General features: G+C 38.8%; 2 protein-coding genes across 5 annotated transcripts in view; one reads left to right on the forward strand and one right to left on the reverse strand.

The window, feature by feature from the left end:
* syt6b (synaptotagmin VIb) overlaps window positions 1–15,146 on the reverse strand; it is a 63,598-nt gene that overhangs the window by 1,007 nt on the left and 47,445 nt on the right. For 2 of the 4 annotated variants that reach the window (XM_037532020.1, XM_037532021.1), the window contains exons 4-7: window positions 11,884–12,004; window positions 11,587–11,758; window positions 10,489–10,639; window positions 6,756–8,821 (exon numbers count right to left, since the gene is read on the reverse strand). In XM_037532020.1, coding sequence (XP_037387917.1) covers window positions 8,750–8,821; window positions 10,489–10,639; window positions 11,587–11,758; window positions 11,884–12,004 — 516 coding nt within the window. In that variant the 3' untranslated portion in view covers window positions 6,756–8,749. Of the gene's footprint in view, window positions 1–5,310; window positions 5,327–6,755; window positions 8,822–10,488; window positions 10,640–11,586; window positions 11,759–11,883; window positions 12,005–15,146 lie in introns of those variants that run through there. The other 2 variants (XR_005129265.1, XR_005129264.1) reach the window with 2 other exon arrangements.
* olfml3b (olfactomedin-like 3b) lies at window positions 70–6,776 on the forward strand. The gene is made up of 3 exons (XM_017681920.2): window positions 70–299; window positions 2,074–2,359; window positions 4,387–6,776. Exons 1-3 carry the CDS (start codon window positions 195–197, stop codon window positions 5,169–5,171), a joined length of 1,176 nt encoding a protein of 391 aa, XP_017537409.1. The 5' UTR covers window positions 70–194; the 3' UTR covers window positions 5,172–6,776.

The raw sequence follows: 15,146 nt of genomic DNA on the forward strand, positions 1-15,146 counted from the left end.
ATTAAACAAATGGAAAGACAAAATGAGAAAGACATAAAAAGTTAAGGGAAAAGAAAAGAAAAAGCAGAGCCAGATGTGTCTGGCTCCTCCTCTCTGTCTAAGTAAAACATTCCAGTGGAGCTGGAGACTCTGCACGAGGGCTTTTGCTTTTGCCTCGCACACAAAGACGACCAGGAGTTCTCCGTCTCTCGGCCATGATGAGAACCCTTCAGCTTGTTGTCGTGCTGCTTTGTGGCCTGGCCGCAGCCCAGCAGCAAGCCCTGATGGACTACTTAGAGAGGAGGTTGCTAGCCATCGAGGTAAGCTAGCCCCTGCTCTCCCTCTCTCTGCCCTGCACCCCCAGGAATCTGGCTGGGAGGATTAAGGAAACTCCTGCAAACATTATAATTGACTAGTATAAACAGGCATGAAAACACACTGTATATCCAAAGATTTGCTTCTTTCTGCTCTTATGAGATCAAGAGTAATAATAAGGAGTTTCCCCCTTTGCTGCAGTCACAGCTTCTACTCTTTTGAGTAGGCTTTCCAATAGATGTTGGGACACTGCTGTGAGGTTTTGATTGCAATTCGGCCACAAAAGCAGTGAGGTCAGGTAATGTTGTTGGATGATTAGCTATAGAAAACAAATGCCACTCCAGCTCTTCTCAAATGTGTGTCATCACTCCAGAGAATACAGTTCTGCTGCTGGGGATATATATTTATATAATTCTATCCATTGCTTGGCATTGGTGCATGGTGACCTTAGGCATATATTTGGCTGCTCTAGAGTGCCTCATTTGGTTGGCAATGCTTTTCAGTGGAGATTGCACTAGTTGTGTTTTCACAAATGAATTGGTGCACCTTAATATAGATATTAGGAGAGGTGTCTGGATACTTTTGGACATGTAGCATCCAGTAAAAGGACCTTTATGCAACAGCAGCCTGTTTAGCGGACTTTCATCCTGACCTGCACATTCTATTATTCTGCTTTCTAAGAGCATCTTCAATACAGGCATAATTTTAGTGGCTGTTACATGGGACACTTCATACGCATAACACAGGCTGCTCTTTCTTCCCTTCTGCTTGACTGCCCCCATACATAGTGCTCCCTCAGGGTTTATATGCACACAGACACATGCTCATTTCCCCTCTTTCCCTAGCCGGCTCTTTATCTTTATCTTCTCTATTCCCCACTCCTCCTCCTTCTAACTATCTGCCTCTGTGTCTTGGAGCTTTTCTTGTAAAAGAAAGTATCTCTAACCCCCGCCTCCATGCTGACTCTGCACATATGCTCCAGCACAAGGAAGTCAATTCATGTAATTGTGTTCAAAGACACTTCACTTCTAATTCTTTCCACTGACTCACAGATGAGAAAATGAGTTTGCATAGCCAGAGGCTGATCCCTTTGCAGTGCAACTGAAGCTATTTTTAAAGCTGAAGTCGTAATGAGGTCTTTGAGCTGTGTCGGAAAGACCCAGTGTGGTTTACTATAATTTCTCCAAAATAAACACTTAATAAAGATTACACCCACAGTAAAATCTCCAGGGTTCAGTTGTTTCTTGGAATGTACACACACAAATACTTCTGTGAAATGAAATATATTGTTATATGTTGTCAGTATATTACAAAATATAAATAGAATATATTGTAATATATTTATTTATATTTATTTTATGTTTGAATTTAACATATATTTTAAATATGAACTTACCTGATACTAATATCTCTCTCTCTGTGTCTCTGTCTCTGTCTCTCTCTCTCTCTCTCTCTCTCTCTCTGTCTCTCTCTCTGTCTCTCTCTGTCTCTCTCTCTCGATATATATATATATATATATATATATATATGCATTATGCATTTAAAACATTTGCCTGGATGACCTTCAAGAAGACTTTTGATGGCACTATTTATAGACACATGCTCAGAATTGTGTATTGTTGCTACAACAAAGCCATCAGATTCCACCTAGAGATAAAAGATTGCTCATAAAGACCAATATACACATTCTGCATATATTCTAGCATATATTCTCCAGCTTATATAAAGCTTTCACCCTATTGAAATTCAAGCAAGTCTCTTCCTTATGTCTTCCTTCAGGACCGCATCTCCTTGTGGCATGAGCAGACAAGCCGCTATGCATCGGAGCTGCGCGAGTTCAAGCAGCAGATGGTGACTCAGCTTGAGGGCCTGGATAAGAACAAGGAGGCACTGCGGACCGAGCTGGACTCGGTGGGTGCACGAGTAGATCGAGTGGAGCGGGAGATGGACTACCTAGAGACACAGAGTGGTGCGCAGCCATGCGTGGATGTGGACGATAAGCTGGTGGAGCAGCAGGTGACTGTGGCCAAGGAGAGGAACAAGGCCAAGTACGCCAAGCTCACGGGTAAAGAGACTTTACAAAAGATTGCATTACATATTAGCTGGGGATATTAATGCGAAAGTATTCAAGGACTGTACCAAAAGTCCCTAGGCAATCTGAAAAGAGAGTTCATAAAAAGATCATTCAGTGTTTTTGAAATGAGATCTGAAAGTACCTTCCAAACATCTGATTCCTTGTTTGGAATGTCTTAGTCATAGTTCAAAGATTCTGGTCCTTCCAATCTGGTCTAGTGGAGGACAAGACATTTATTAGCATAGCACTAGTCCACTTGTTAGGGGTCCGCTGGCATGACTAGCTATAAGCTATAGCTAAACATCAAAAATATTATTAACCATTTATGTATATATATGTGTATACACACTGCTCAAAAAAACAAAGGGAACACTCAAATAACACACCCTGAATGAATGAAATATTCTCATTGAATACTTTGTTCTGTACAAAGTTGAATGTGCTGACAACAAAATCACACAAAAATCAATGGAAATCAAATTTATTAATCAATGCAGGCCTGGATTTGGAGTCACATACAAAATTAAAGTGGAAAAAGACACTACAGGCTGATCCAACTTTGATGTAATATCCTTAAAACAAGTCAAAATGAGGCTCAATATTGTGTGTGCCCTCCACGTGCCTGTATGACCTCCCTACAACCCCTGGGCATGCTCCTGATGAGGTGGCGGATGGTCTCCTAAGGGATCTCCTCCCAGACCTGGACTAAAGCAGCCTGTGGTGCAACGTGGCGTTGGTGGATGGAGCGAGACATGATGTCCCAGATGTGCTCAATCGGATTCAGGTCTGGGGAACGGGCCAGCTTCAATGCCTTCATCTTGCAGGAACTGCTGACACACTCCAGCCACATGAGGTCTAGGATTGTCCTGCATTAGAAGGAACCCAGGGCCAACCACACCAGCATATGGTATCACAGGGGGTCTGAGGATCTCATCTACCTAATGGCAGTCAGGCTACCTCTGGCGAGCACATGGAGGGCTGTGCGGCCCTCCAAAGAAATGACACCCCATACCATTACTGACCCACTGCCAAACTGGTCATGCTGAAGGATGTTGCAGGCAGCAGATCGCTCTCCACGGCGTCTCCAGACTCTGTCACGTCTGTCACATGTGCTCAGTGTGAACCTGCTTTCATCTATGAAGAGCACAGGGCGCCAGTGGTGAATTTGCCAATCCTGGTGTTCTCTGGTAAATGCCAAGCATCCTGCACGGACGCTGTGAGCACAACCCCTGTCTGTGGACGACGGGCCCTCATACCATCCTCATGGAGTCGGTTTCTAACCGTTTGTGCAGACACATGCACATTTGTGGCCTGCTGGAGGTCATTTTGCAGGGCTCTGGCAGTGCTCCTCCTGTTCCTCCTTGCACAAAGGCAGAGGTAGTGGTCCTGCTGCTGGGTTGTTGCCCTCCTCTGGCCTCCTCCACGTCTCCTGGTGTACTGGTCTGTCTCCTGGTAGCGCCTCCAGCCTCTGGACACTATGCTGACAGACACAGCAAACCTTGCCACAGCTCGTATTGATGTGCCATCCTGGATGAGCTACACTACCTGAGCCACTTGTGTGGGTTGTAGAGTCCGTCGCATGCTACCACGAGTGTGAAAGCACCACCAACATTCAAAAGTGACCAAAACATCAGCCAGAAAGCATAGGTACTGAGAAGTGGTCTGTGGTCCCCACCTGCAGAACCACTTTTTTATTGAGTGTGTCTTGCTAATTGCCAAAAATTTCCACCTGTTGTCTATTCCATTTGCACAACAGCATGTGAAATTGATTGCCAATCAGTGTTGCTTCGTAAGTGGACAGTTTGATTTCACAGAAGTTTGATTTACTTGGAGTTATATTGTGTTGTTTAAGTGTTCCCTTTATTTTTTTGAGCAGTGTTTATTTATATATATATATATATATATATATATATATAGTTCCCCTCTTAGTATGGTAAGATAGTTGTTCTACTTTTGATGCTATATTCCTAAAAAAAAAAAACTTTATGGCTCTAATGTACTTTGTACCACCCTCAAAGACTGCAGTGACATGATCTCCAGCGTCAAAGCTATGAAGATCCTCAAACGGATGGGCGGCAGCAAGGGCATGTGGACCAAAGACATGGGGAGCTCCTCAGGGAAAGTTTACATTTTCAACAGCACAGGGGAAGACACGTTGTACGAGTTCAGCTCTGTCCGGGACTTCACCTCTTCCCAAGGTACTTCAGCAGCGTCCACCATCCAGCTGCCTTCAGCCTGGGGTGGTATGGGTCATGCCATATACAACAATCACTTGTATTATGTAAAGGATGGTGAGGAGATAAGGCTGGTCAAGTTTGACCTGCAGAAAAGTAAGGTGGTGGACAGTGCAGTATTTCCAGCTAAAGACCAACTGCCTGTCTATACCCTGAACCCAGAGACCTATGTTGACCTAGCTGCAGATGAAGAAGGTCTGTGGGCCATTTATGCTACAAAAGAAAATGAGAACCATGTCTCTCTAGCCAAGGTGGACCCCAAAACGTTGGCCATCGAGCAAATGTGGGACACCCCGTGTCAAAGGGAGAATGCAGAGGCTGCTTTTGTGGTCTGTGGCACTGTCTATGTGGTGTACAACTCCAAGCTCCCAAGTCGCTCTCGAATCCAGTGTGTTTTTGATGTAAGTGACATGGTGACCAATGATGATGCTCCTACAGTGTATTTTCCAAAGCGCTATGGAACTCATTCAAGTCTTAAATACAGTCCCCTGGAGCAACTACTCTATGCCTGGGATGATGGATATCAGATTCTTTACAAGCTGCAAATGAAGAAGAAATTGGACGTGTAGGTGATATTGAACAGAATAATGCCCAGATTTTTATACTATAGCTATACTTAAGGTTTGACATACTTGTTTAAGTTTCTTTCACAGTAGGCCTACCTTTGCTCGCTTTGAATTGTAACTTCAGGACAGTAAAGGGTGTTTTCTCTACAGTAGTGTTGCTGTAATAGTAAAAATAAGTATGGTTAGACAGTCATTAAAAGTGCAGTGTTTCAGATTTAGGGGATCCATTGCCTGAAACTGAATTTAGTATACAAAATCTTGCTTTCATTAGCATATAATCACCTGTGAGTACGAACTGTGTTTTCATTAGGTTAATATGAGCCCTTCACAGTTACATAGGGAGAAGGTCTTCTTCCAACACAGGCTGCATGGAGGATCATGCTTATTATTTAGCACAGGAAAATGCAAGGGAAGTTGAATCCTCTTTGCCAAGTAAGTGAAAACATGAAGAAGCAAAATGAAATTGGGACAGACTGTGGCAGAAAATAATTATTAGCACTGATGTTTTCAGAGTCATGCAGAAGTTGCCTGTTTTCTGCTGGACAGGTAATTTAAAGTAACCCTTTTAGCCATCTCAATGTTGAAAAATTTTCTGAGTGATTTCATGGTTGTCACATTTATGCATACTTATTGGCCACCGTAGGGTCTACTACATCCTTAGAAAGCGAGGGTGAGGGAGTAGTATTTAATTGGTTGCAATCTGCAGTCTCACTTCTAGGCACAAAAAACACTGCACCTTTCAGGGTAATTTGAAGATACCAAATTGTTTTCTACTATTCCTGCCTACCTGCCCAAAAACACTCCTTTATTGGCCCCATTCATTTCTACTTTTAATCTTTGAGTCTGTGATCTGGAAAAATAGCATATTTTTCTCTGTTGCTATTACTTCACAATTTAAAAAAAAATTCTGGATAATTCAATCATTGACGTATAAAGTCATTCAGAGAAACTTAGAGAAGCGTCAGAGGCCTTTACAGTGGTGCTGGTAAGTACCAAGGATAGTGATGTCTATAACATAAATATAGACATTTTATCTGTCTTCAGAAAAAATGCAATTACACAAAAATAGTGGTAAATCTGAATAAAAAATAATCATTTTAGGGAATGATCAGCTGATGCTGATAATAATGCCAATGCCTGAACATGTATAAAATATAGAACCTGGGACTACATCTACCTGTATTAGCAATGCAGAGAAATCTAAATATGGGCAAAAATCATAAAAATGCGTTGTTATCTACGGATGAACTATGTATGCTTGTTTTTAAATGCAGGTGTTGTCTTGACCACTTACTGTACTGACTTTGAAAACAACAGAGAATTAAAACTGTATATTCCAAAATGTACAACTTATAGTTGTTTGCAGCCATCGCAGCATTAAACTCTAAATATTTCCATTTATTATGTTTAACAATTTTTTGTAGCTGTTTATTGGCATTGCATAATTGTGTTATTTACTGACATTGTCCTATAAAACAATAAATGATCATGTAATAAAAATCCAGAAGATAAACAAAATTATCATGCATTTTTCCAGAATATTGTATATTCTGATATGAGTAAAAGCAATTCATACAAAAAACACAATTAGAATCAACAACTTTAATAACTAATGAAATACAAGGGGTGCTCTGAAACAAATAACTTAATAATTTTACATTACAAATACAAATTCTCAATATAAAAGTGAAAAGGTACTTGTTACCACCTGAAAAATGGAAGTACATTAGGTCTTTGATTCAGAAACGCTGATCAATATGATTACTATAGCAAGGGGTTTCTGCCAAAGCAACTAACAAACTAACAAAATACATTATCTTATGAACAATTTAGGTAACAAGAAAAATACACTACAATGGACACAGTTTGCTCAAATGTGAATTGATATTAAAAGAAAAAATGAATAGACTTTAAGAGCCCAGTCAGGAATTTCTGCAGTAGACAGGCTAATTTTTTTGTGCTAACACACAAAAGACACATAAAACAGGAATAATGCAGCAAGACTGCCGTCACTAAAAAATGCAACATGCATGTTGGCCGTGCACCCTTGTCATAAAATCAGAGCCGAGGTCCTGATTATTGCAGCTCCTGATTGTGGCTTTAGGGATGTGAAGAGTGAAGCTAGCAAATGTTTTGTCAGAGCCCTTACTTGTCTTTATGGCTCACAGTAGAATAATCTGGAAGCTAAAAGGCAGCCTCTGATTACTGGTTAGTGAAATTATAATTGTCTTCGACAGTGCCAGTTTCACATTATGAAGAGTGAAATGAGGATAAGATATTAAGTGTCCCAGATACAATCACTCAGATCTAGGTAATGATATGCTTTAACATCAGCCAAGGCTGCCTTCAGAGTATATGATCTTCATTATATAGGAAGAGAGTTCAAGACATACTCAGCCAGTCACATAAAAATGGCAATGATAAGAAAGTTTGGGGTTGTTTTTTTTCCAGCTAAACAGCATGTACACTGGAAAATGTAAAAATTCGCAAACTTACCCAGTAAAACAGTTCTAGTATAATAAAAAAACAGCAAAAAATAACTAGCAGCCATTCTGTGTACTGAACAATTTGAGGATGCCATCGCTTTGCCATGTTTTCTGCTACCTATTTAACCACATGAGAAATACAGAATAGGTCCAACCTTATGTTTATATAACACTTCTGAGAATGTACTCTAATCTAAACTACTGGAACTGGGGAAACATAGAAAAACATAGGAATTAGGAAAAATACTGAAGATAAATGCAAGAATGAAAAAGATTTTGTTTCCATGGATAATCACATAACCTTTAATAGCTTCTTGTATCAAAATATCTCCAATATTCTAATGTTTGAGATTTCAACAAAATTTCACAAAAGCCTAAATAATTCTGAAAGGCTTCAAATAAATATAAATATAATTAAAAGATTATTTGTAAACAGCCAACCAGAAACTATTTAAGCAATGTAGACTTGTCTCTTGGCTTGAAGCTTAAACCGTGCTGGGTGGCAAACAGGATCGCATCATCAACTGAAGGAGTACCTCTGTTCTGATGTCACACAGCAGTTCTCCTGAATTAATTCACACAAACCCAGATGTGCGTCTCACAGTGCATTTGTTATGCACTTCCTCTGTCTAAAACCAGTTTACAAATGCTACAAACAAAAAACCCATAAATTTCACTAAAACAAACAAAAGGAAACACTGGTTTAATATTTAATGAACTATATCTTTACATTAACATTTCAAGCATAAAATACACTATACATTTATTAATTGCCTACTTTGGAGCAATTAAATCCATACATGGCAATTCAGTAACATAACACTCTGGACTGGCTCATGAATTCAGCCAGTGAGGGAAAATTAAACCTCTGCTGAAACAAAAAAACATAAACCTGATTATCCACCAGAAGCTTGGCTAGGCTCAATATACATGAAAAGCTTTGACTCTGTCTTCTTTCTTTCTGAGCTATAAGCCATGTCCACAGACAGACGTACCACAGGTCATCTCAGGATGTGTGAATCTTACCACAGCTCCCTGGTAGATCCTTGGCTTTTGAGAAGCCTTAGAGAGAGGCATGTGCTTCAGGCCCCTGCCCTACGGACTGGAGGGGAGTCGAGGAGACGGACAGGACCCCTGACTGTCAAAGCTTGCGGTTCGGGTCTTCCACTGAGGTGGACCGGAAATAGAGAGAGAAAGATCAGCCTAGATCAACACTAATTTTGATTAGATTAGTGACCAAGCAATCTAGTAATTATTTGACTACATATGTTTCAGCATCAGAAAACATATCAGTGCTATAAAAAATTAAACAATATATTTACATTATTTTTTCACAAAAATATATTTTTTAAATTTATTTTGAATGCAGCAGCTGTCCTGTGCGTTATATGAATACGTCATGATGAACAAACCAACGTAAGTTCTCTAAAGGTATTTAGAATGAAATCTCTTTGCATGAAAGGAGCAATATGTAGCACTGTCAGCAACCGTTTAAAATGAGTACTGCAGTCCAAACTCAAAATATTGGAGCCCCGCTGCTCCCTCACCCCAGACTCAAAGCTCACCGGGGTTGCCAGGTTGAGGACACTGAACCTACATGAACGAGTGTAACATTAAACTTTAACAATAGCAAGTATGTTTAGCCAAAAATAAAAAGCCCACTGTTCCAAAAATATTCACTACCTTGAAGAAGCTGAAGTCAGCTTCTTATGTGCCACATTATATGCTAGAATTTTCCTATTCACCTTAAATGTTGCAGCATTTACATTGTGGTGCCTGAGGTGCCATTTAAAGTGGAACAGGAACATTTAAGCAAGAAGCTAGTGAATAGAATGCTAAACTCCTGCCTTGTCTACTTTGATAAGCCAGCTGCACACGGACCACAGAGAATGAATTCTCAAGATCTCGCATGTACTTAACATGCCAATTCCCATTAGTAGCAGCAATAAATTAGTGAGGGTTAGCTCATTTTAGCTGAAGCTTAATGCTTACCTATTCAGGAGAAAATAAGTGAACTTTGTCAGAGCCCTTACTTGTCTTTATGGCTCACAGTAGAATAATCTGGAAGCTAAAAGGCAGCCTCTGATTACTGCTTAGTGAAATTATAATTGTCCTTAATATGCCAATTCCTATTAATAGCAGCAATAAATTAGTGAAGATTTGCTCATTTTAGCTGAAGCTTAATGCTTACCTGATCAGGAGAAAATAAGTGAACTTGGCATCCATCTTGAAGTCCTTCTGGGTTGTAAGCTGTCTCTGAATTTCAAATGCATTGCCAATATTTACTCGTGTTTTACTATGTCTCTGGTAATGAGAGCATTTTAGAAGGATGCAGAGGCTTTACAGGATCTAGTTTGTTTGTTTGCTAAAGCACACTGTGCTTGTCTCCCAATTTATTTCATATCTAACAATGGATGTTGATTGTACTGGGAAATAGGCAGTGGGTGGGATCACAGACCAAAACACAAACAGACTTTCCACTCTGGAACAGAAATTTCAAAGGAGAACATGCTGGCCGTAGCACTGTTGTCAGAGAGGCCAGTATTACAACTTAGAGTGTTTTCTTAATCTCTGACATATCATGGTCATTTTATCATTTAGTACAGCAAATATATTACATATTGCTCCTTTAACTTTATAAAAAGTTAATAAAAGTTGAGAGCACTTACTTTCTCCTGTCAAGTTACTATTTTGGAGGTTTTCCCTGAGACAGCCACAATATATTGAACTGTATTTTGAACTGAAATGCTGCACTTAATTGGAAACCTATCTTTGAGGTTTACTGTGCTGTCAAATGATTCGAATCTGTGTTCAGTTTCATGCAAGGCAGTCACCTCTTTCTCAGATTTCTTATGCTCAAGGAGTGGATGCCAGTGAGCAATGGGTTTCCGAGGGTAAGCCAGCATCTCATTCCAGTGGTCCCTGCCAAGCCCCTCAGCATGGCTGCCCACTCGGTTCACACCTATGACCTCATTGTGTCCCACTCTGTTTTTCAAAAATAGCAAACAGATGCAACAGAGAACTGTGTTAAATCTCTACTGGAATAGTCACTATCGAAAGTCTATATAACATATTTGTCACACATGGCAAATATTCTATATTTTTTTGTTCTGTTTTTTTAAAAACAAATCCTTCAAGATCTGTGTAATGATGTTGTGTATGCTTATTTGACCAAAATGATATGACTATTGTCTTTATCTCTTACAATTAAACAGGCTGCATTGTGGCATTAAGGCTGATATAAGTAAACGACCCCTGTTCTGATTGGCTGCCTTGTATTGTACCTAATTCAAACAGCATTCTGGACTGAAACCCTGCTTATGATTTCAATGTGAATGGAAGGGTGTGAAAATGCAGGTGGATATACACTGGCTGGCCACTTCACCGAGTACATAGTCCCCCCTGTGTTTATACTTTTTGTCCATTTTATCAGCTCCACTTACCATATAGGTGCCCTGTAATTCTACAACTACAGACTATAGTTTCTTGGTACACCTCTGTTCTCTAGTGGTCAGGACAGCAGTGCTGCACCACTGCAACACATATTAACATGCCATCGCCACATCAGTGTCACTGCAGTGCTGAGAATGATCCACCACCCAAATAATACTTGCTCTGTGGAGGTCCTGTGGGGGTCCTGCCCATTGAAAAACACAGCAAAAGAGGACTTACAATGTATGCAGAAAAATAGATACACTACAGTCTGTGAGTGTATGACTACAAAGTTTATATTGTAAGTGGAGCTGTTTAAATAGACAAAGAGTGTAGATATAAGGTAGGTGTACTTATTTAAGTGTCCAATTGGTCTATGTCAATATGTATTTTTTTAGTTTTTTGAGTCATCACAAAAACAGCTAACTCAAAATGCTGTGTTCCAAGACTGGACTGTGTTTACATACTAAATAAAAAATTTGCTAGATACTGTAACTCACAAATCATAGTCCATAACTGATATATGTAAGCTGACTTGCTCCATGTTTTCTGGAGGAATGTCAAAGATTATGGCTTCATTGTAAGTGGGGTTCAAGGTGTTCTTCTTTATTGTAGTTTTCTTCTTTTTAAGTCGCTTCCCATCACAAATCAGTGACACTTTCACATATGGATCTGTCAGAAAAACAAATAAGTGTTACATGTCTTTCTCAGACTGTGCATATGAAGATTTATGACAAAGTCATGTCACACAAATCACCCACACACACACACACACACACACACACATATGGATGTACCTGAGTAACCAGTTATGTCCATGGCTTTGAGATTTCTGCACCTAATGACTGTAAGAGTAAGTCGTCCTGCAGTGGGCAGATAGCAAAGGGAGAACATTATCTCCCCCAGGTCAACGCTTTCCTAAAAAAGTAACAAACAACACACATATATTGAGTTATTCAGTGCTAATTGATTCCAGTGCAAATTCACACTTTTTTTTCTAATTCACACATTTTGCTTACAGCTGCATTGTCCCATTTTGTCTCTGTAAAAAGAGAATACAGAATGCAGTCTGAAGGTAGAAAGATCTGACTTCCATTGGATTGTAGGATTTGGAGCAACATGCAGCCCCAAGTGACTTCTCGGCCAACAAATATCAGATACAGAGATCATTTGATCAATTTCTGAAGCCAACTCCCAAACACCCCAAAGTGAACATCCGGTAAATCAAACTAAAAAGAACATCTGCGCAAAATTTTTATGAGCCCTGATTACAACAAATACAACTTATGTCAGAGACTGCCCTTTATATAATTAATTTTCAGTCAAAACAGCCATAAAGTAAATTACTGCTTCATTATTTTTCAGGAGGTATTTCTGAGGAGAGGAAGGGAAACATCACATGAGGAAAGTAAGTGAAAGAACAGGAGTTAGCAATTTTTTAAAGAAATGTATTGATACAGAAAAAAAACGTGGTAGGCCACCAAAACTGTTGCCATCAGGTAAGCAGTACTTATTTAAGATTTCATCACTTTTGAAAAAATCCACAGGTGTTTCTGTCCTTTGTGAGAAGACCACAGGTCTTAAAACATCAGTGTGTATAGATAAATGTTATGTAATAAACAACTGTTGAAAAAGTAAGTACTCCCAGGACTTCAGTAACTGAAAATGCCCCTTTTGGCAGCAACAACTTTATGCAGCTATTTGCTATAATGGTCTACTAGTTTCTGACATCTACTAGGAGAAATTTTTGTATGGTAATGTACAAGCCGTTTCAAATTCCTCCACAGCATTTCAAAGGGATTCAGATCTGGGCTTTCACTAGGCCATTCCATAGACATTTATTTCTAGCCATTTGTTGGTGCATTTACTTGTCTGTTTGGGATTGTTGTCCTGTTGGAAGGTCCACTTCTTCAGCTTCAACCTTTTACAAAAGGTGTTACATTTTCTTTAAGCACTTTCTTGTATGAAACAGTCAATGCCTATGATTGCACATTGTCCAGGCCCTGCAAAGCAGCTTCATACCATAACATTTCCACCACCATTCTTTACAGTTGGTATGAAGTTTTTCTGCTCACATACTGTCTTTGAATTTCATCAAACATAGCTTCTGGTACTGTGGCCAAACAATTCCATCTTTGTGTACAATATATTACAATCTCTATTACATTATTTGATGAGTTTAATATATTAAAATATATATTAAACATGCCACAACTTTGTTCTAAAAAATATTTGAAAAAGAAACATGTAAGTACCTTTAAATAATGGTAGACCTATGTGGATGTATTTGCTGAGTTCTGAAGCCTGTATATTTTGTCTTAAGGACATTTTTTCCTCTGTGCTACCATCATTTTCCCCCCATATCGATTGCCCAGTTTACACTGACATTAACTTATGTAATGGATATGTCCCGGGTGGTCCTATCATAAGTGGCCGGTGTTAAATACGGATCTGAATGTGTCTGTGATATGCATTGTGATTCAATAACTTAAACCACCTTTGGAGGTGGTCAGGAATGCATATAGCCAAATAATATTTGTAGCCTGAAAGCTAAAGCAGTATGTGTCAAATGTCTAAACAGCAACAAAGGACCATTTAATCAACTCTGCTTTAACATATTAACGTAAAACACCCTGGGCAAACTAGCCAGCTTGGTATTCTGCAAGTGTGTATTAGTTCAAACTGTGGTACCACAGTAAAAACAAGCAAAAAATAAATACATTTAATTTTTTTTTTCAGACCTTAAATATCTATAACGTTTACAAAGATTATGTTTTGAAATATTTAAGTCAAAGACATTGATTGAGATGGTAATCATCTAAATATACACAAAATCATAATTCTTAGGGTACTTTCTATCAGGAAGTGGCTCAACTTGTGAAAATTCAAGCCACTTCTAGTGAAGTTAAATGATTTAGGTTTATCATGAGTTTAATTTTTCAACAAAAAATATGCTGTCAAATGTTTTCATGTCACTTCTGAAGAACAAAAAGTTTAAGTTTAAAGGCCATGCCTTTGCATTTTAGATCCCATTGTTTTGAAATAAATGTGATCCAAAGTCTAAAGGTCAGTGTGTCAAGTATCAAGCATCAAGTATTGCCACTACTGAAACACACATTTTCTGCAATTAAGTAAAGTTTTTTGTGTTTTGGTGAAAAATATAAGCTAAAATTGTCTACCAAAACATTTTGTAAAGGTTTGGCAGTATTATGACTGTTTTGGTAGAGACAAAATGAAATATTCAACCATTTTTAAGAGTTACTTTATTTAAGTAATTAACAAAATAAACACAATCAAGGTATAAGATCTTTCAAAGTAAAATGATTTTAGTGTGAAGTCCATGTCAGTTAAAAGTCTGAAATGGGTTTTGTACTATCGATTCGGTAGAATGATCAATGTAGAACTAGTCAAGTGCCTTTGACAGTTGTAGGCTACATTCTGAGTAACTACTACATAATACTGTTGAAATGTGTAGTTATAGTACCACTGACATTTAGATGAATAACAGGATAAAAGGTATTGGCTTTGGAATATGGTAGCTGACTATAGGGTGAGATTCTTGAAAATTAAATAAATATTTCCTATAGACTAAAACGGCCTAGAACAAGAATCCATATTTGGGCATGTTACAGACTGCAAAATGACCCATGATGTCAGAAGTATATTTGTCCATTTGCTCTATAAAATATTTCACCCCTCTGAGTCTATTTTATATTTAACATGAAAAGTCGTTTGCATTATGTAGCCACTTAGCCGACCTATGTCAGACTGAAAACTCATAAGGCAGACTACTGTATTTCAAATCTCACAATGAGATCTCACATGAGTGACTAACACCAGCTTATTTAAATCTCAGCTTGCTGGGGTCATATGACAGAAGCATCATTAGCATTAGACACCTACAGTCCCATTAACTGACTATAAGTGTGCTTGAAGACTTTTCACTAACCCCCACTCTAAACCAGATCTACCTCACTGTAATTATAATGATGGTGACTGTAAAATGACTGAGAAAGCTGTGTAACATTGAAAATCAAATTATTAAACCTAGTTTAAACTG

The sequence above is a fragment of the Pygocentrus nattereri genome, chromosome 21 (genome assembly GCF_015220715.1).
Source record: "Pygocentrus nattereri isolate fPygNat1 chromosome 21, fPygNat1.pri, whole genome shotgun sequence".
Lineage (NCBI taxonomy): Eukaryota > Metazoa > Chordata > Actinopteri > Characiformes > Serrasalmidae > Pygocentrus > Pygocentrus nattereri.